At 44.1% G+C, this 22,908-nt stretch overlaps 1 protein-coding gene across 1 annotated transcript in view; it reads right to left on the bottom strand.

The window, feature by feature from the left end:
* LOC115107590 (striated muscle preferentially expressed protein kinase-like) overlaps window positions 1-22,908 on the bottom strand; it is a 138,175-nt gene that overhangs the window by 31,265 nt on the left and 84,002 nt on the right. The window contains 11 exon segments of the mRNA XM_029631020.2: window positions 1,373-1,450; window positions 1,747-1,804; window positions 2,028-2,228; window positions 4,480-4,579; window positions 5,154-5,322; window positions 5,651-5,763; window positions 6,047-6,219; window positions 13,867-13,990; window positions 14,187-14,393; window positions 14,885-14,989; window positions 15,618-15,737. Of these exon segments, the coding sequence (XP_029486880.2) occupies window positions 1,373-1,450; window positions 1,747-1,804; window positions 2,028-2,228; window positions 4,480-4,579; window positions 5,154-5,322; window positions 5,651-5,763; window positions 6,047-6,219; window positions 13,867-13,990; window positions 14,187-14,393; window positions 14,885-14,989; window positions 15,618-15,737 (1,448 nt within the window).

Genomic DNA, 22,908 nt, shown 5'->3' with positions numbered 1-22,908 from the left:
TGCTACATATTCACCGCCAAACCCACTTGCTCCAGGTCATCTATAAGTCTTTGCTAGGTAAAGCCCCACCTTATCTCAGCTCAATGGTCACCATAGCAAAACCGTAGCACGTGCTCCAGCAGGTATATTTCACTGGTCACCCCCAAAGCCAACACTTCCTTTGGGCGCCTTTCCTTCCAGTTCTCTGCTGCCAATGACTGGAATGAGTTGCAAAAATCACTGAAGCTGGAGTCTTATCTCCCGCTATAACTTTGAGCATCAGCTGTCAGAGCAGTTTACCGATCACTGTACCTGTACACAGCCAATCTGTAAATAGCACACCCAACTACCTCAACCCCATATTGTTACTTATCCTCTATCTCTTTCACACCCCAGTATCTCTACTTGCACATCATCATCTGCACATCTATCACTTCAGTGTTAATGCTAAATTGTAATTATTTTGCCTCCATTGCTTATTTATTGCCTTACCTCCCTACTCTTCTACATTTGCACACACTGTTCATAGCTTTTTCTATTGTGTTATCGACTGTATGTTTGTTAATGTGTAACTCTGTGTTGTTTTTGTCGTACTGCTTTTTTTTTTTACATTGGCCCAGTTGCAGTTGTAAATGAGAACTTGTTCTCAACTGGCCTACCTGGTTAAATCAAGGTTAACTAAAATGAAATGAAACTTCAAAGACTCAATCATGGACACTCTTACTGACAGTTGTGGCTGCTTTGCATGATGTATTGTTGTCTCTACCATCTTGACTTTTGTGCTGTTGTCTGCACCCAGTAATGTTTTACCATGTTGTGTGCTGCTACCATGTTGTGTTGCTACCAATATGTTGTCATGTTGTGTTGCTACCATGCTGTGTTGTCATGTGTTGCTGCCTTGCTATGTTGTCGTCTTAGGTCTGTCTTTATGTAGTGTTGTTGTCTCTCATCGTGATGTGTGTTTTATCCTATAATTCACTGATTTGTTATTTTTTTAATCCCAGACCCTGTCCCTGCAGGCCGTCATTGTAAATAAAAATGTGTTCTTTAACTGACTTGCCTAGTGAAATAAAGGTTAAATAAAATAAACTACTAAATGCAGTCCCGTTTGTAACATTCTCTGTGAAATGGGATTCGGAATTATGTGGAATGCAATGTAGTGAGCTTTGAAATTACAGATGTATGTCCATTTTAAAGTGGTTAAAATTCATTCAAATGTTAATGACAGTAGTAAAATATATATTTTTGGCATTTTTATGTTTACTTTTTGAAAAAACTCATATTAAATGGACCAAAATACCAACAAATCTCAGAATTGATAGGTAGATGCAAAAATGTTATTTCAGCCTGAGGTGCCTGGCCTTAAAACTCTTTTAACTAAAAACACGTTTACCTTGATATCCAGATGGACGATATTTTGATGGTGAAGGTAGTCCACACCCTCCAACAGCTGTCTCATACAGGAGCGGATCTGCAGGTATACCAAGTATAGGGATATGTTACTGTCATTATGTTACGTTTTGTAAAGATGTTATGGGAGACACATTCTTATACAATAAGAGAAACAGGGTGGTTTGATCATATCAAGTGTTACCCAAGGTCCCACTTATCCCTGTAAAAGTGTTTGGATTACTTGGTTGGTCTTCCTTTGATAATAATTCTAGGTGCCAAGTTGGTAAAGACGAGTTCAAGGATCTTACAATAGGGGTCCCTGTTACTCATGATCCCATAATTAAGTGTCCTCCAAGCACATAGTAACCAACTCACGTCCGACTCCATCACTGTAGATTTCTTTGTAAACCTCTCCAGAAGTTCCTCGTTGCATCTTTATGCATTGATCAAGGAGATGTATGACACTGGAAATATTTCATAATTATGACAGGAGATGAATGACGGAAACAAATATGCAAACACAGGATTGTGAGTGTGTCTGTGCATGTGTGTCTACAAAAAATATAGACTGTTATACCTTCAATTTTCCCCACTCTTCAAGTCAAATGGAATACTGTGTAAAAGGCACCAGTGAGTATGAACTCTGAAAAGGATACATCTCTGTGACAATGATGACTGCATTCTTCTTCTCAAAGGCATCATGGAAATACAGGACTCTCTCGTGGTCCAACCCAGACAGCAGATTCATCTCTCTAAGTGCAGAGGCCTTCCTCTTGGCTCGGGCAGATATGAACTTGGCAGCATACTCTTTTTTCCCCACTTTCTGCGTCACTCGTTTTGCATAGGAGAAAGCTCCTCTAAAAAATATTGTTATTGATTAGGATGTAACATTTTACAGTCACATTCATGTAAAAGCATTAACCAACCATTTCTAAACAGTGAATAAACACATATTTCATTATTTATAAGCATTACTTAATAATTAGAACATTTATAAGGAAATAGTTCTTACAATTAATACAAAATTAGGAATTGATTTGTTGGTTTTACATTTACATGTAGTACCAGTCAAAAGAATGGACACACCTACTCATTCAAGTGTTTTTCTTTCTTTCTTTTTTTACTATTTTCTACATTGTAGAATAGTAGTGAAGACATGAAAACTACTAAATAACACATATGGAGTCATGTAGTTAAACAAATCAAAATGTATTTTATATTTGAGATTCCTCAAAATAGCCACCCCTTGCCTTGATGACATATTTGCACAATCTTGGCATTCTCTCAACCAGCTTCATGAGGTAGTCATCTGGAATGCATTTCAAATAACAGGTGTGCTTTGTTACAGGTGGAATTTCTTTCCTTCAGTTGTGTTGTGACAAGGTAGGGGTGGTAAAAGCCATATTTTGTAAAAGTCCATATTATGGCAATAACAGATCAAATAAGCAAAGAGAAAGACAGTCCATCATTACTTTACATTCATTACATTAAGTTCAGTCATTTCGGAACATTTCAAGAAGTTTCTTCAAGTGCAGTCGCAAAAACCACCAAGAGCTATGATGATACTGGCTCTCCTGAGGTCCACCACGGGAAAGGAAGACCCAGAGTTACCTCTGCTTCAGAGGAAAAGTTCATTAGCTTCACAGAGTTCAAGTAACAGACACATCAACATCAACCGGTCAGAGGAGACTGTGTGAAATCAGACCTTCATGGTCAAATTGCTGCAAAGAAACCACTACTGAAGGACAGCAATAATAAGAAGAGATTTGCTTGGGCCAAGAAACACGAGCAATTGACATCAGACAGGTGGAAATCTGTACTTTGGTCTGATGAGTCCAAATTTGAGATTTTGGATTCCAACATTGTCTTTGTGAGTCACAGAGTAGGTGAATGGATGATCTCAGCATGTGTGGTTCCCACCGTGAAGCATGGAGAAGGGGGTGTGAGGGTGCTTTGCTAGTGACACTGTCTGTGATTTATTTAGAATTCAAGGCACACTTAACCAGCATGGATACCACAACATTCTGCAGCGATACGCCATCCCATCTGGTTTGCGCTTAGTGGGGCTATCATTTGTTTTTCAACAGGACAATGACCCAACACATCTCCAGGCTGTGTAAGGGCTATTTGACAAAGAAGGAGAGTGATGGAGTGCTGCATCAGATGACCTGGCCTCTACAATCACCCGACCTCAACCCAATTGAGATGGTTTGGGATGATTTGGACTGTAGAGTGAAGGAAAAGCAGCCAACAAGTGCTCAGCATATGTGGGAACTCAAGACGGTTTGAAAAGCATTCCAGGTGAAGTTGGTTGAGAGAATGCCAAGAGAGTGCAAGGCTACTTTGAAGAATCTCAAATATAAAATATATTTTGATTTGTTTAACTACATGATTCCATATGTGTTATTTCATAATTTTGACATCTTCACTACTATTCAATGTAGAAAATAGTAAAAAATAAAGAAAAACCCTTGAATGAGTAGGTGTGTTCAAACGTTTGACTGCCACTGTACATATACATACACTGAGTGCACAAAACATTAGGAACACCTTCCTAATTTTGAGTTGCACCCTCTTGTGCACCTCAGAACAGCCTTAATTCTTTGAGGCATGGACTCTATAAGGTATCAAGCGTTCCACAGGGATACTGGCCCATGTGGACTCCAATGCTTTCCACAGTTGTGACAAGAAGGCTGGATGTCCTTTGGGTGGTGGACCATTCTTGATACACACAGGAAAACCCAGCAGTGTTTCAGTTCTTGACACACTCAAACCGGTGCTCCTGGCACCTGCTACCATAACACGTTCAAAGTCACTTTAATCTTTTGTCTTGCCCATTCACCCTGTGAACAGCACATATCCAAAATTCATGTTTCAACTGTCTCATGGCTTAAAAATCGTTTTTTAACATGTCTCCTCCCCTTCGTCTACACTGATTGAAGTGGATTTAAGTGACAATAAGGGATCATAGCTTTCACCTCGATTCACCTGGTCAGTCTATGTCATGGAAAGAGCAGGTGTTCCTAATGTTCTGTACACTCAGTGTATGTATATGTATGTGTATATATATTTCTTCTTCCTAGCTTTCTTTACAAACTGGTGACTCACCTCCCGATTTCCTTGTGGATGTCATAGTAGTCAGTCAGCCGGCGCATCTTCCTGAGAATGGTCTCCTCGTCCTCCATTGAATCCTCCTTGTCTTCTCTAACTGCAAGGCAACGCAAAAGTGAGGACACACAATTACAATGCAGCCTAATTACAGGCCGATATGTCATAGTATTCTGGGCCTGAGTTAATCACATTCCCAACCTTTAATTTACATCAGCCTATGCATACTGTAGCTGCATCTCAACAATCTGACTAATACGTGTCCTTGGTGAGTAGTATGAGGTGCGAGCAGTGGGTCAGTTTCAGAGAAATCTGCATAAGCAATGCTGAATGGACATTTCACTCCAAAAATGAAAGTTTATCTAATGTTTTCAGACCTCAAAATGAATCCACGTCCTTTGACATCGGTTATGTAGATCCGGCTGTCTCCACCTCAAATTAATGGAAAAGATAAGCACCCTTTCACTTGGGGATTAAGTCATATTGCTGGATCGACACAACTGATGGCCTAGGTTGTGGACATATCTCGTAATTCGTCTACTTTTGAGGTCTGAAAATGTTGGACAAACTTTAATTTTGGAGTGAAAGGTCCCTTTAATTCATTTGCTTACACGACTACGCCTTTGTGTCAATACTGGAAAGCATATTTGATTAAAGAGTACGGAGAGGCTTACCTGTGTGCACGGTGAGCTCAGCCTTACAGGACACAGAGCCAGCCAGGTTCTTGGCTGTGCAGGTATACACTCCTGAATCTTCCGGACTTGTGTTGAGCACCACGAGGGAGCATTCGTTGTCGTCATACACAAAGGTGATGTGACTACTCTCACACAACAATATATCATCCTGAAACCAAGTCACAATAAGTCACTCTGAATGTAATATTTTTTTTCTTCATGACAATAAACATGCATATAGTAAAATGATTACATAGAATGTCAATGTTACTTCTAATTACGCACTTACTATATTAGAAACTCATTTGAAACATAATGTGGACAGTTTCCTCTCACTACAATTCAGTCATTGTTTATGTACCTTCTTACCAGCTGAGTACCTACATTCTGGTTATCAATCTTGTTAGCTATTGAGTAACTACAAGGCATGAGGGTGAAATGAATAAAAGGTTCCAATGATATGAAACACTCATATGTTTGTGTCTCAATTTATGCACCTTAAACCACATGATGTCGGGAATGGGCTTGCCCTCCACGACCACAGCCAGACGAGGCGTATCTCCCATGTGCACATCCACATCCTCCATGATTGTCTCAAAGGTTGGCGGTGCTACAGATAGGGAACACGAGAATGTGTTTGATTTTTCACAATACTCAGTATCTCGATACCTAAAGTATCATTGCAAGGATACACGACGCAAACTAAATGTCCTTACAATGTACCTTGCTGCAGAAAGGCATTTTGAAAGAGTAGCTAACTTTTTAATGGCCATAACTGTTGTTAATTATACAAGTTTCCCCTTCAAAACATTGGAAAGTGCTTTGAGCGCCTGTTATTAGTGATATATACAAAAATCCAAATCATTATCATAATCCATCATTATTACACTCACCTGCCATTTCCACACTAAAGATGCAGGAGTCGCTGCCAAACTTGTTGGAGGCCACACACATCAGCTGACCCAAGTCGCCACTCTTCACCCTCAGGATCTTCAAAGAGTGCTGGTCGTCATCGGGCATACTCATCTCATACAGCCCATGTTTGGTGGCAAGGACCACTCCCCTCCTGAACGCAGAGAACAATAAGGCAACGTACAAATCCCATTGTTGGGGTGTTGCTACTTTTTGGGGGTAAGAACTTTTGTTGTGTGACTGTTTCACACAGTTTATTGTTTTATCCTACAGTCCTTGGTATTAAAATGACATTTTTGTGGATTCAATTGTGGTGGAGCAAACAAGAAGGCCATCTGCAAGAGTTGATTAATGGCTCAATGTGTTGGAGCATGGTTTTGGCAACAAAAAGCATGTGGGTTTGACTCCCACATGGGTCATACACAGTGCATTCGGAAAGTATTCAGACCGCTTCACCTTTTCCACATTTTGTGATGTTGCAGCCTTATTCTAAAATTGATTTAATTGTTTTTTCCCCTCATCAATCTACACACAATACCCCATAATGACAAAGCAAAAACAGGTTTTTTGCAAATGTATTACAAATAAAAAACTCATATCACATTTACATAAGTATTCAGACCCTTTACTCAGTACTTTGTTGACACACCTTTGGCAGCGATTACAGCCACTTGTCTTCTTGGGTACGACGCTATAAGTTTGGCATACCCGTATTTGGGAGTTTCTCTCATTCTTCTTTGAGGATCCTCTCAAGCTCTGTCAGGTTGGATGGGGAGCTTTGCTGCACAGCTCTTTTAGGTTCTCTCCAGAGATGTTCGATCGGCTTCAAGTCTAGGCTCTGGCTGGGCCACTCAAGGACATTCTGAGACTTGTCCCGAAGCCACTCCTGCCTTGTCTTGGCTGTGTTCTTAGGGTTGTTGTCCTGTTGGAAGGTGAACCTTCACCCCAGTCTGAGGTCCTGAGCGCTCTGGAGCAGGTTTTCATTAAGGATCCCTCTGTACTTTGCTCCATTCAACTTTCCCTCGATCCTGACTAGTCTCCCAGTCCCCGCCACTGAAAAACATACCCACAGCATGATGCTCCTGACTACTTCCGGCGCCGACAGAGATGGCCGCCTCGCTTCGCGTTCCTAGGAAACTATGCAGTTTTATGTTTTTTTACGTGTTATTTCTTACATTAGTACCCCAGGTCATCTTAGGTTTCATTACATACAGTCGAGAAGAACTACTGAATATAAGGTCAGCGTCAACTCACCATCAGTACGACCAAGAATATGTTTTCCGCGACGCGGATCCTGTGTTCTGCCTTACAAACAGGTCAACGGAATTGATTCCATGCAGCGACCCCAAAAAACGACTCCGAAAAAGAGGGAAAAGAGGCGGTCTTCTGGTCAGACTCCGGAGACGGGCACACCGTGCACCACTCCCTAGCATTCTTCTTGTCAATGTCCAGTCTCTTGACAACAAGGTTGATGAAATCCGAGCAAGGGTAGCATTCCAGAGGGACATCAAAGACTGTAACGTTCTTTGCTTCACGGAAACTTGGCTCACTGGAGAGACGCTATCCGGGGCGGTGCAGCCAACGGGTTTCTCCACGCATCGCGCCGACAGAAACAAACATCTTTCTGGTAAGAAGAGTGGCGGGGGCGTATGCCTCATGACTAATGAGACATGGTGTGATGAAAGAAACATACAGAAACTCAAATCCTTCTGTTCACCTGATTTAGAATTCCTCACAATCAAATGTAGACCGCATTATCTACCAAGAGAATTCTCTTCGATTATAATCACAGCCGTATATATCCCCCCCCAAGCAGACACATCGATGGCTCTGAACGAACTTTATTTAACTCTTTGCAAACTGGAAACCATTTATCCGGAGGCTGCATTCATTGTAGCTGGGGATTTTAACAAAGCTAATCTGAAAACAAGACTCCCTAAATTTTATCGGCATATCGATTGCGCAACCAGGGGTGGTAAAACCTTGGATCATTGTTACTCTAACTTCCGCGACGCATATAAGGCCCTGCCCCGCTCCCGTTTCGGAAAAGCTGACCACGACTCCATTTTGTTGATCCCTGCCTACAGACAGAAACTTAAACAAGAGGCTCCCACGCTGAGGTCTGTCCAACGCTGGTCCGACCAAGCTGACTCCACACTCCAAGACTGCTTCCATCACGTGGACTGGGACATGTTTCGTATTGCGTCAGATAACAACATTGACGAATACGCTGATTCGGTGTGTGAGTTCATTAGAACGTGCGTTGAAGATGTTGTTCCCATAGCAACGATTAAAACATTCCCTAACCAGAAACCGTGGATTGATGGCAGCATTCGCGTGAAACTGAAAGCGCGAACCACTGCTTTTAATCAGGGCAAGGTGTCTGGTAACATGACCGAATACAAACAGTGCAGCTATTCCCTCCGCAAGGCTATCAAACAAGCTAAGCGTCAGTACAGAGACAAAGTAGAATCTCAATTCAACGGCTCAGACACAAGAGGCATGTGGCAGGGTCTACAGTCAATCACGGACTACAAGAAGAAACCCAGCCCAGTCACGGACCAGGATGTCTTGCTCCCAGGCAGACTAAATAACTTTTTTTCCCGCTTTGAGGACAATACAGTGCCACTGACACGGCCTGCAACGAAAACATGCGGTCTCTCCTTCACTGCAGCCGAGGTGAGTAAGACATTTAAACGTGTTAACCCTCGCAAGGCTGCAGGCCCAGACGGCATCCCCAGCCGCGCCCTCAGAGCATGCGCAGACCAGCTGGCCGGTGTGTTTACGGACATATTCAATCAATCCCTATACCAGTCTGCTGTTCCCACATGCTTCAAGAGGGCCACCATTGTTCCTGTTCCCAAGAAAGCTAAGGTAACTGAGCTAAACGACTACCGCCCCGTAGCACTCACTTCCGTCATCATGAAGTGCTTTGAGAGACTAGTCAAGGACCATATCACCTCCACCCTACCTGACACCCTAGACCCACTCCAATTTGCTTACCGCCCAAATAGGTCCACAGACGATGCAATCTCAACCACACTGCACACTGCCCTAACCCACCTGGACAAGAGGAATACCTATGTGAGAATGCTGTTCATCGACTACAGCTCGGCATTCAACACCATTGTACCCTCCAAGCTCGTCATCAAGCTCGAGACCCTGGGTCTCGACCCCGCCCTGTGCAATTGGGTACTGGACTTCCTGACGGGCCGCCCCAGGTGGTGAGGGTAGGCAACAACATCTCCTCCCGCTGATCCTCAACACGGGGCCCCACAAGGGTGCGTTCTGAGCCCTCTCCTGTACTCCCTGTTCACCCACGACTGCGTGGCCACGCACGCCTCCAACTCAATCATCAAGTTTGCGGACGACACAACAGTGGTAGGCTTGATTACCAACAACGACGAGACGGCCTACAGGGAGGAGGTGAGGGCCCTCAGAGTGTGGTGTCAGGAAAATAACCTCACACTCAACGTCAACAAAACTAAGGAGATGATTGTGGACTTCAGGAAACAGCAGAGGGAACACCCCCCCCTATCCACATCGATGGAACAGTAGTGGAGAGGGTAGCAAGTTTTAAGTTCCTCGGCATACACATCACAGACAAACTGAATTGGTCCACTCACACAGACAGCATCGTGAAGAAGGCGCAGCAGCGCCTCTTCAACCTCAGGAGGCTGAAGAAATTCGGCTTGTCACCAAAAGCACTCACAAACTTCTACAGATGCACAATCGAGAGCATCCTGGCGGGCTGTATCACCGCCTGGTGCGGCAACTGCTCCGCCCACAACCGTAAGGCTCTCCAGAGGGTAGTGAGGTCTGCACAACGCATCACCGGGGGCAAACTACCTGCCCTCCAGGACACCTACACCACCCGATGTTACAGGAAGGCCATAAAGATCATCAAGGACATCAACCAGCCGAACCACTGCCTGTTCACCCCGCTATCATCCAGAAGGTGAGGTCAGTACAGGTGCATCAAAGCTGGGACCGAGAGACTGAAAAACAGCTTCTATCTCAAGGCCATCAGACTGTTAAACAGCCACCACTAACATTGAGTGGCTGCTGCCAACACACTGACTCAACTCCAGCCACTTTAATAATAGGAATTGATGGGAAATTATGTAAATATATCACTAGCCACTTTAAACAATGCTACCTTATATAATGTTACTTACCCTACATGATTCATCTCATATGCATACGTATATACTGTACTCTATATCATCGACTGCATCCTTATGTAATACATGTATCACTAGCCACTTTAACTATGCCACTTTGTTTACATACTCATCTCATATGTATATACTGTACTCGATACCATCTACTGTATGCTGCCCTGTACCATCACTCATTCATATATCCTTATGTACACATTATTTATCCCCTTACACTGTGTATAAGGTAGTAGTTTTGGAATTGTTAGAAGGATTACTTGTTGGTTATTACTGCATTGTCGGAACTAGAAGCACAAGCATTTCGCTACACTCGCATTAACATCTGCTAACCATGTGTATGTGACAAATAAAATTAGATTTGATTTTGCTACCACCATACTTCACCGTAGGGATGGTGCCAGGTTTCCTCCAGATGTGACGCTTGGCATTCAGGCCAACGAGTTCAATCTTGGTTTCATCAGACCAGAGAATTGTTCTCATGATCTGAGAGTCCTTTAGGTGCCTTTTGGCAAACTCTAAGTGGGTTCTCATGTACCTTTTACTGAGGAGTAGATTCCGTCTGGCTACCCTACTATAAAGGGCTGATTGGTAGAGTGCTGCAGAGATGGTTGTCCTTCTGGAAGGTTTTACCATCTTCCCAGAGGAACTCTGGAGCTCTGTCAGAGTTACCATTGGGTTCTTAGTCTCCTCCCTGACCAAGGCACTTCTCCCCCGATTGCTCAGTTTAGCCTGGGCAGCCAGCTCTAGGAAGTGTCTTGGTGGTTCCCAACTTCTTCCATTTAAAAATGATGGAGGCCACTGTTCGCAGGGACCATCAACGCTGCTGAAACTTTTTGGTACCCTTCCCCAGATCTGTACCTCGACACAATCCTGTCTCGGAGCTCTACGGACAATTCCTTCAATCTCATGGCTTGGTTTTTGCTCTGACATGCACAGTCAACTGTGGGACCTTATATAGACAGGTGTGTGCCTTACCAAATCAAGATCAATCCATTTAATTTACCACAGATGGACTCCAATAAAGTCGTTGGAACCTCACAAGGAAGATCAATGGAAACAGGATGCACCTGAGCTCAGATTCGAGTCTCATAGCAACGGGTCTGAATACTTATGTAAATAAGTTAGCAACCATTTCTAAAAAACAGTTTTTGTTTTGTTATTATGGGTTATTGTGCGTAGATTGATGAGTAAAAAAATAGTTTGTTCAATTTGAGAAAAGACTAGCCTAACAAAATGTGGAAAAAGTGAAGGGGTCTGAATACATTCCGAATAATCTGCATAGTGAACATGAGTTGAATTGTATATTTAAATGAAAAGCATCTGCTTAAAAATGTCCATGTTAATACTGTTGTATTGTATGTTGGCACCCTTGCACTTTACAGTGGAGCAGGATGTTCTGTTTTCTCTTTTCAAAACTGGTTGAATGGCTATTTTTACCCTGTAGAGTCTTGAAATTTACCACAGATAAGGTAAATTGCACTTAAACGAGAATCACTTACATCCAACCAAATTTCTTCCAATTTTGAATATTTTAGTCCAGGTCATTATTTTTTACTTTGAAGTGGCTGGATGCCCTTTGGGTGGTGGACCATTCTTGATACACACAGGAAACTGTTGAGTGTTAAAAACCCAGCAGCGTTGCAATTCTTGACACACTCAAACCGGTGTGCCTGGTACCAACTACCATACCCTGTTCAAAGGAACTTAAACCTTTTGTCTTGCCCGTTCGTCCTCTGAATGGCACACATACACAATCCATGAGTTAATCCATGCAAATTAATCCATGCTTTTGTCACTTCTAGGTTAGACTACTGCAATGCTCTAATTTCCGGCTACCTGGATAAAGCACTAAATCAACTTCAGTTAGTGCTAAATACGGCTGCTAAAATCCTGACTAGAACCAAAAAATTTGATCATATTACTCCAGTGCTAGCCTCTCTACACTGGCTTCCTGTCAAAGCAAGGGCTGATTTCAAGGTTTTACTGCTAACCTACAAAGCATTACATGGGCTTGCTCCTACCTATCTCTCTGATTTGGTCCTGCCGTACATACCTACACGTACGCTACGGTCACAAGACGCAGGCCTCCTAATTGTCCCTAGAATTTCTAAGCAAACAGCTGGAGGCAGGGGTTTCTCCTATAGAGCTCCATTTTTATGGAACGGTCTGCCTACCCATGTCAGAGACGCAAACTCGGTCTCAACCTTTAAGTCTTTACTGAAGACTCATCTCTTCAGTGGGTCATATGATTGAGTGTAGTCTGGCCCAGGAGTGGGAAGGTGAACGGAAAGGCTCTGGAGCAACGAACCGCCCTTGCTGTCTCTGCCTGGCCGGTTCCCCTCTTTCCACTGGGATTCTCTGCCTCTACCCTGTTACGGGGGCTGAGTCACTGGCTTACTGGGGCTCTCTCATGCCGTCCCTGGGGGGTGCGTCACCTGGGTGGGTTGATTCACTGTTGTGGTCAGCCTGTCTGGGAAGTCGCTCTGGATAAGAGCGTCTGCTAAATGACTTAAATGTAAATGTAAATGTTGGCGCCCCCCCCTTGGGTTATGCCGTGGCGGAGATCTTTGTGGGCTATACTCGGCCTTGTTTCAGGATGGTAAGTTGGTGGTTGAAGATATCCCTCTAGTGGTGTGGGGGCTGTGCTTTGGCAAAGTGGGTGGGGTTATATCCTTCCTGTTTGGCCCTGTCCGGGGGTGTCCTCGGATGGGGCCACAGTGTCTCCTGACCCCTCCTGTCTCAGCCTCCAGTATTTATGCTGCAGTAGTTTATGTGTTGGGGGGCTAGGGTCAGTTTGTTATATCTGGAGTACTTCTCCTGTCCTATTCGGTGTCCTGTGTGAATCTAAGTGTGCGTTCTCTAATTCTCTCCTTCTCTCTTTCTTTCTCTCTCTCGGAGGACCTGAGCCCTAGGACCATGCCCCAGGACTACCTGACATGATGACTCCTTGCTGTCCCCAGTCCACCTGGCCATGCTGCTGCTCCAGTTTCAACTGGCCTGGGCCCTAGGACCATGTCCCAGGACTACCTGACATGATGACTCCTTGCTGTCCCCAGTCCACCTGGCCATGCTGCTGCTCCAGTTTCAACTGTTCTGCCCTACTATTATTCAACCATGCTGGTCATTTATGAACATTTGAACATCTTGGCCACGTTCTGTTATAATCTCCACCCGGCACAGCCAGAAGAGGACTGGCCACCCCACATAGCCTGGTTCCTCTCTAGGTTTCTTCCTAGGTTTTGGCCTTTCTAGGGAGTTTTTCCTAGCCACCGTGCTTTTACACCTGCATTGTTTGCTGTTTGGGGTTTTAGGCTGGGTTTCTGTACAGCACTTTGAGATATCAGCTGATGTACAAAGGGCTATATAAATACATTTGATTTGATTTGATGAGTCAATTCACTCAAGGCTTAAAAATCTTTAACCTGTCTCCTCTCCATCATCTACACGGATCATCTACACTTAAGTGGATTTAACAAGTGACATCAATAAGGGATCATAGCTTTCACTAGATTCATCTGGTCAGTCTGTCATGGAAAGAGCAGGTGTTCCTAATGTTTTATTCACTCAGTTTATAACTGTACATTAGACTATCAGGTGTAGTGATCCAGTGCGTGACTTGCCTTTTCCAGATTACTGCAGCGTTGATGTGGTTCAGAGTGATAGTGATGCTGACTGACTGGTTCTCCTGCACATACACCATGTCTGGCTTATCAATTATTACTGGAGCCTCCTGAAGATATGGACCTTGGGAGAAATACAATCATGTAAAGGGATAGTTGATCCAAATAAAGAATTTACATATTTGTTTCCTTGCTTTGTTAGCAGTCTTTGGACAAGGAGAGAGTGAAAGCCATGCTTTCATTTAGTTATTAGCCCCTGCCACCAACCAACATAAGCACTATGTCATCGATTCATGTTGCCCTCACTTGATGGCTCATACCTCTGTCGACAAGTTGCACTGGGTCTGTGGACAGAGAGGGTTTGCTAAAGGCCTTGGTGGTGATTGACAAGACCCTGAAGGTGTAGCGGACTCCTTTGGAGCAGGAGGTCACTGTGTAGCAAGGCTCTTTCAAACTGGATGCTATGATGGTCCACTGGATTGAGCCCAGCACTTGTTGTTGGATGGCATACATCAACGTGTTGGGATCTGCAATGACAAACATATATACCTTTACAATATGTGAACGCATGTAGACCGAGGATTGACTTTGACCACCTGTGCAGATGGCAGATGAAATGGCATTCAAACAAAATTAAATTGAATGTGTACTAGACGTTTTCCTGTATTAGAACAATGGATGTGATAGCAAAACAAAATGCAATTTAGATGTGCTGGAACTGTCATATTCCCACATTGCAGATTTGTTTGAACCACATTACCGATACCATCTACCCGCAGCCGCATCTTATTCAATATTCTTTAAGCAATAAATTATTACCCCTGGTGCTGTGCTTTCAATTTTACACTATGACTTGGTAAATCTAAATGCAGTAAAGATATATCATTCTTCACTTTTACATTTTTTTGTGTGTGCTGTTACATCTGTCTAGCAGCTCTAGCTCTTGAAATACAGGAAACCATGGCTCCACAATCCATATTATATTGAATGACAGTAATGCCAGTGAAAATAAAATGACCAATAGAGGGATCCAGCCTCCGGGGTTTCTTCCAGCACAGGGTTATCGTCTTGCCAGTAACAGCCTCTATTACTGGGGGCCCATCTGGAGGGTCTGGAAGAACGTCTGAAACAGTAATATATATATAAATTCACACTACAAGTGTTTCACATATATAAGAGTTCAATTTTAAGTGTTCATTAACCTTCATATTATACAGTATCCCTTTATCACATCCCCTACAGTAAATAGCTAAATCGAATGCATTTGAACATAGATTTGAACTTTTGTTAAAAACACAAGGTGCATAATTCCATTAACACTGTAATTCAAGTTAATGGTCCGTGGTGAAATCACCTTTTTGTGCATGCATCAACATACCAAATCAACCCCTAGCCCCGCCTCTAGATCTGAAACAATTGGATAGGTGCGTGCTCTATGGTGAAAATTCTACCTAGTCGAGGCAAACCTATGTAATTGCTGTGTTGCTTAAACCTATCAGGTTCATTCAGATCTACAAGAGTACCATGGGGGTAGGGGCTATATGGGTTGATTTGGGATTCAGCAACAGACTATACTCTCTTCACAAAGTTAATGAAATGTCAACTGACTTAAAATGGTTCTTCGGCAATATGAGGACCATACATGCACATGACAATGGAAAATGTCTTACAATGCATTATAACTGTACCAAAATGCATTATACCTGTAGGATTGAAGTAATATTATCAAAAAATCATCTGGGATTCCTCACCAGTCACATAGAGATGGGCGTAACAGGTGGCCTTGCCCACCTTGTTGGAGATTACGCTCTTGTATACCCCTCCGTGGGCGTGGCAGACAGAATGGATGACCAAGCTGTGGATGTCTCTGACTGGAAGAGAGGACCACCACAGGGGTGAGTTTCCCAATGCCTTGATAGCATTAAGATAATCGCTATATCCTGCTGAAAGTGCATTATTTGAATCCAAAAAACATTGTTGCACTTAAACTGACCCCCTATAGTCGATTGACGCACCAGTGCGTCCCCATCAAAATCTGTCAGTTTAAGCTAGAGATATCCGTTTTTTGCATTGGATGTGTCTCAATCCACCACATCCGCTGATGTCACACTGCCGCATCTGCGGTGAAAGGTGGCAAAGCTAGAGCAGTGTTTGTCAGAACACAAGACATCTCGAAAATCTGTCTTTTCACAAAACCGTCTGAACAGTTTGAGCTAGAAAACTATTATCACCACTCTATGGAAAGGGGAGAGTCTCACAAACATGATTGTGTTCTCTGTTTTTGCTGTGCGACGCCAACGATACATTTCTGGACTGTAGTTTTTGCCATGTATGGATGTGTTATTCCATGCAGTTCTCTAGGCTATAGAAGTAAAGGCCAAATTCAATATTTTATCAAATATATTGATACCTAAAGAGGTCCGACAAGCTAAAGACCTTCATCAAGTAAAACAACACCTAGTTGCAGATGTGGGCACGTACCACTCACGAGGACTGTGTGCTCCCAATCTCCGTGGCCGACGTTAGTAAGACATTCATGCATGTTAACCCTCGCAAAGCTGCTGGCCCAAATGGCATCCCAAGCCACGTCCTCATGTGCAGACTAGCTGGATGGAGTGTTTACGGACATATTTCAATCTCTCCCTATCCCAGTCGGTTGTCCCCACTTGCTTTAAGATGTCCACCATTGTTTCTGTACCCAAGAATGCGAAGGTAACTGTCATCATGAAGTGCTTTGAGAGGCTACTTAAGGATCATATCACTTCCACCTTACCCAACACCCTAGACCCACTAAAATGTCCATACCGCCCCAACAGATCCATGGACGACTCAATCACCATTGCACTGCACACTGCCCTATACCACCTGAACAAGAATAATAGCTGTAAGAATGCTGTTCCTCGACTACAGCTCAGCCTTCAACACCATAGTGCCCTCCAAGCTCATCACTAAGGGCCCTGGGTCTGAACCCCTCCCTGTGCAACTGGGTCCTAGGCTTGCTTACGGGCCGACCCCAGGTGGTCAAGGTAGGCAACAACACCTGCGCCACACTGATCCTCAACACGGGGGCCCAAGCTCAGTCCCCTCCTGTACTTCCTGTTCACCCATGACTACGTGGCCATGCACGTCTCCAGTTCAATCTTCAAGTTTGCTGACGACCAGTGGTGGTATTATATCCAAGATGGCGTAGCAGTCACAGGTCTTTGTCCTTCGTCTTATCGTGTCCCATGTATATATCTTTTCAAATATTTTTCTAAACCTCAACCTCAAAATACTCTCCTGCAACCTGCCTCACCCAATGTGGTGAGGATCTGCTTTTTTCTAAAGTATTTTTCTTTACCTGAATCGGAATCACCCAACAGAAGCTAGCCAGCTAATTAGCTACTAGCTAGTAGTCAGCTAACCACTGCTAGTGGTCATCAGCTACCTTTAGCCTGGAAAGCTCTTGCTAGTTTATACAACACGATTCAAACCAGAGCATACCGGACCTATTTTTCTCTCCATATCCCCGGATTCCTGCCGCAAGCTCTAAACCTTCTCACCTGGATCATCGCAGCTAGCTATCTGCAATCCGAGTGACTATTCCTGGCTAATGTCTCTGTCCCGTAACAAGCACCAGTTAGCCTGGAGCTAGCCCATGCTAGGCCCATCTCCTGGCTAGCTGAAGAGGTCCATCAACCACTCCTGGACTACAATACCTATTTTGCCAACTGGCCTGGACCCCTTTTACTGTCGGTACGGGGTACAGAACCCTGCCGATTCTTCACGACTGGACTACCGACGTAATTTCCTCGAGGGGGTTACTCAACCGGCTCATACGTCGCGACGTCCCCTGAATGCCCATCTGCTAGCCTGCTAGCCGTGGCACACTAGCTTTCAAGAGCATATTGGACTGTTAGCTGAATAGATCCATTTGCCAATTAGACTGGACCCCTCTGCTATACGGAACCCTACTAATCCATCTTGACTGGTCTATCGACAGAACCGCACGACGAGGATAAAACAGACGTTCCTCTGTCGCAACGTCCCTCTAAGGCCCTTCTGCTAGCTTGCTAGCCTCGGCCTGCTAGCTGTCTGAATCGCCGTGTCTCCAGCCAGCCCAACCACTCATGGTCCCCTAGGATGAGTCGGATATACATGTCTCTCCCTAATGTCAATATGCCTGGTCCATTATTGTTCTGGTTAATGATTATTGTTTTATTTCATTGTAGAGCCTCTAGCCCTGCTCAATATGCCTTAACCAACCATTTAGTTCCACCTCCCACATGACATGGTGACATCACCTGGTTTAAATGTTTCCAGAGACAAAATCTCTCTCAACATCACTCAATGCCTAGGTTTGCCTCCAATGTACTCACATCCTACCATACCTTTGTCTGAACATTATGCCTTGAATCTAATCTACCTCGCCCAGAAAGCTGCTCCTTTTACTCTCTGTTCCGAGCGTCCTAGAAGACCAGTTCTTTTAGCCTTTAGCCGTAGCCTTATTCTACTCCTCTGTTCCTCTGGTGATGTAGAGGTTAATCCAGGACCTGCAGTGCCTAGCTCCACTCCTATTTCCCAGGTGCTCTCATTTGTTGACTTCTGTAACCGTAAATGCCTTGGTTTCAAGCATGTTAATAATAGAAGCCTCCTCCCTAAGTTTGCTTTATTCACTGCTTTAGCACACTCTGCCAACCCTGATGTCTTAGCCGTGTCTGAATCCTGGCTTAGGAAGACCACCAAAAACCCTGAAATTTCCATCCCTAACTATAACATTTTCTGGCAAGATAGAACTGCCAAAGGGGGCGGAGTTGCAATCTACTGTCGAGATAGCTTGCAGAGTTCTGTCTTGCTATCCAGGTCTCTACCCAAACAATTCGAGCTTCTAATTTAAAAAATCCACCTTTCCAGAACAAAGTCTCTCACTGTTGCCGCTTGCTATAGACCACCCTCTACACCCAGCTGTGCCCAGGACACCATATGCGAATTGATTCCCCCCACCTATCTTCAGAGCTCGTGCTGCTAGGTGACCTAAACTGAGACATGCTTAACACCCCGGCCATCCTACAATCTAAGCTAGATGCCATCAATCTCACATAAATTATCAATGAACCTACCAGGTACAAATCCGTAAACATGGGCACCTTCAAAGATATCATCCTAACCAACTTGCCCTCCAAATACACCTCTGCTGTTTTCAACCAAGATCTCAGTGATCACTGCCTCATTGCCTGCATCTGTAATGGGTTTGCGGTCAAACGACCACCCCTCATCACTGTCAAACGCTCCCAAAAACACTTCAGCGAGCTGGCCTTTCTAATCGACCTGGCCGGGGTATCCTTGAATGATACTGACCTCATCACGTCAGCAGAGGATGCCTGTTCATTCTTTAAAAGTGCCTTCCTCACCATCTTAAATAAGAATGCTCCATTCATAAAATGTAGAACCAGGAACAGATATAGCACTTGGTTCACTCCAGACCTGACTGCCCTTGACCAGCACAAAAACATCCTATGGCGTACTGCATTAGCATATGCAACTTTCTAGGGAAGTTAGGAACCAATATACATTTACATTTAAGTCATTTAGCAGACGCTCTTATCCAGAACGACTTACAAATTGGTGCGTTCACCTTAAGACATCCAGTGGAACAGCCACTTTACAATAGTGCATCTAAATCTTTTAAGGGGGGTGAGAAGAATTACTTTATCCTATCCTAGGTATTCCTGAAAGAGGTGGGGTTTCAGGTGTCTCCGGAAGGTGGTGATTGACTCCGCTGTCCTGGCGTCGTGAGGGAGTTTGTTCCACCATTGGGGGGCCAGAGCAGCGAACAGTTTTGACTGGGCTGCGCGGGAACTGTACTTCCTCAGTGGTAGGGAGGCGAGCAGGCCAGAGGTGGATGAACGCAGTGCCCTTGTTTGGGTGTAGGGCCTGATCAGAGCCTGGAGGTACTGAGGTGCCGTTCCCCTCACAGCTCCGTAGGCAAGCACCATGGTCTTGTAGCGGATGCGAGCTTCAACTGGAAGCCAGTGGAGAGATATATATAATAATATATATATATAATATATAATATAATATATATATAATATACACAGGAAAGCTAAGGCTAGCTTTTTAAAAAGGAAATGCGCATCCTGTAGCACAAACTCCAAAAAGTTCTAGGACACTGTAAAGTCCTTGGAGAGTAAGAGCACCTCCTCCCAGCTGCCCACTGCACTGAGGCTAGGAAACACTGTCACCACCGATAAATCCACTATAATTGAGAATTTCAATAAGCATTTCTCTACGGCTGCCCATGCTTTCCACCTGGCTACCCCTACCCTTACCCCGGTCAACATCTCAGCACCTACTGCAGCAACTTGCCCAAGACCTCGCCTGCCTGGCTTCTCCTTCAAATCCAGACATGTTCTGAAAGAACTGCAAAATCTAGATCCCTACAAATCAGCCGGGCTAGACAATCTGGACCCTCTATTTCTAAAATGATCCGCGAAAATTGTTTCAACCCCTATTTCTAGCCTGTTCAACCTCTCTTTCTTATCGTCTGAGATAAGATTGGAAAGCTGCCGCAGTCATCCCCCTCATCATAGGGTGAGACACTAGACTCAAACTGTTGCAGACCTTCCCTGCCTCTCTAAAGTCTCCGAAAGCCAAGTTAACAAACAGATCACCGACCATTTAGAATCTCACCGTACCTTCTCCGCTATGCAATCTGGTTTCCGAGCTGGTCATGGGTGTACCTCAGCCATGGTCCTAAACGATATCATAACCGCCATCGATAAAAGACAATGCAGTGCAGCCGTCTTCATCGAACTTGCCAAGGGTTTCAACTCTGTCAATCACCACATTCCTATCGGCAGACTCAATAGCCTTAGATTCTCAAATGACTGCCATGCCTGGTTCACTAACTACTTCTCTGATAGAGTTCAGCGTGTCAAATTGGAGGGCCTGTTTTCCGGACCTCTGGCTGTCTCTATGGGGTTGCCACAGGGTTAAATTCTTGGGCATACATCAATGATGTCGCTCTTGTTGCTGGTGATTCTCTGATCCATCTCTACGCAGACGACACCATTCTGTATAGATCTGGCCCTTCTTTGGACACTGTGTTAACAAACCTTCAAATGAGCTTCAATGCCATACAACACACCTTCAGAGGCATCCAACTGCTTTTAAATGAAAGTAAAACTAAATGCATGCTCTTCAACCGATTGCTGCCCGCATCCTCCCGCCCGACTAGCATCACAACTTTGGACGGTTCTGACTTAGAATACCTAGGTGTCTGGTTAGACTGTAAACTCTCCTTCCAGACTCACATTAACGATCTCCAATCCAAAATTAAATCTAGAATCGGATTCCTATTTCGCAGCAAAGCATCCTTCACTCATGCCGCCAAACATACCCTCGGAAAACTGACTATCCTACTGATCCTCAACTTCGGCGATGTCATTTACAAAAAACCTCCAACACTCTATTCAACAAATTGGATGCAGTCTATCACAGTGCCATCTGTAGGGATGAGAGGTTATTTTCCTGGCACCACTCCGCCAGGGCTCTCACCTCCTCCTTGTTGGCTGTCAAGCCTTTTTATTTATTTATTTTATTTCACCTTTATTTAACCAGGTAGGCTAGTTGAGAACAAGTTTTCATTTACAACTGTGACCTGGCCAAGAATAAAGCAAAGCCGTTACTTAAAAAAAAAAAAATTACATATTCATATTCTGGATTCTTGACATCGGTCACTCTAATATATCTACTGCTGTACATACCATTTTTAGTATATATTGTGTACATAAATCTGGTGTATGTACAGTGCATTTGGAAGTTATTCAATCAATCTACACACAATACCCCATAATGATTAATCAAAAACAGGTTTTTCAAAATAAAATAAAAAATATTTAAAAAATATCACATTTATATTATTAGTCAAACCCTTTACTCAGTACTTTGTTGAAGCAAATTTGGCAGCGATTACACATACTGCTTCAAGTCTTCTTGGGTATGACGATACAAGCTTGACACACCTGTATTTGGGGAGGTTCTCCCATTCTTCTCTGCAGATCCTTTGAAGCTATGTCAGGTTGGTTGGGGAGGTTCGCTGCACATGTCTTTTCAGGTCTCTCCAGAGATGTTCGATTGGGTATCAACTCAATATCCACTCAAGGATATTCAGAGACTTGTTCCAAAGCCACTCCTGTGTTGTCTTGACCGTGTGCAACAGGTCGTTGTCCTGTTGGAAGGTGAACCTTCGCCCCAGTCTGAGGTACTGAGCGCTCTAGAGCAGGTTTTTATCAAGGATCTCTCACTACATTGTTCCATTCATTTTTCCGTCGATCCTGACTAGTCTCCCAGTCCCTGACGCTGAAAGACATCCCCACAGCATGACGCTGCCCCCACCATGCTTCACAGTACTGATGGTATTGGCCAGGTGATGAGAGGTGCCTGGTTTCCTCCAGAGGTAACGCTTGGCATTCAGGCCAAAGAGTTCAATCTTGTTTTGCATGGTCTGATGGTCATGAGGTGCCTTTTGGCAAACTCCAAGCAGGCAATCATGTGCCTTTTACTGAGGAGTGGCTTCCGTCTGGCACTCTACCACAAAGGCCTGATTGGTGTCGTGCTGCAGAGATGGTTGTCCGTCTGGAAGGTTCTCCCATCTCCACAGAGGAACTCTGGATCTTTGTCAGAGTGGCCATCGGGTTCTTGATCACATCCCTGATAAAGTTACTTCATCCCTGATTCCTCAGTTTGGCTTGGCAGCCAGCTCTAGGAAGAGTGTTGGTGGTTGCAAACGTCTTCCATTTAATAATGATGGAGGCCACTTGGGGACATTCAATACTGCAGAAATGTTTTGGTACCCTTCCACGGATCTGTGCCTCGACATAATATTGTCTCAGAGCTCTATGGACAAATCCTCTGACCTCATAGCTTTGTTTTTGCTCTGACATCCACTGTCAACTGTGGGATCTTACATAGACAGGTGTGTGCCTTTCCAAATCATGTCCAATCAACTGTATTTAACACAGGTGGACTCCAATCAAGTTGTAGAAACATCTCAAGGATGAT

The sequence above is a fragment of the Oncorhynchus nerka genome, linkage group LG3 (assembly GCF_034236695.1).
Source record: "Oncorhynchus nerka isolate Pitt River linkage group LG3, Oner_Uvic_2.0, whole genome shotgun sequence".
NCBI classification, from domain to species: domain Eukaryota; kingdom Metazoa; phylum Chordata; class Actinopteri; order Salmoniformes; family Salmonidae; genus Oncorhynchus; species Oncorhynchus nerka.
Note: the sequence above shows the minus strand (reverse complement) of the source record. Positions and strands in the feature narration are given on the sequence as shown.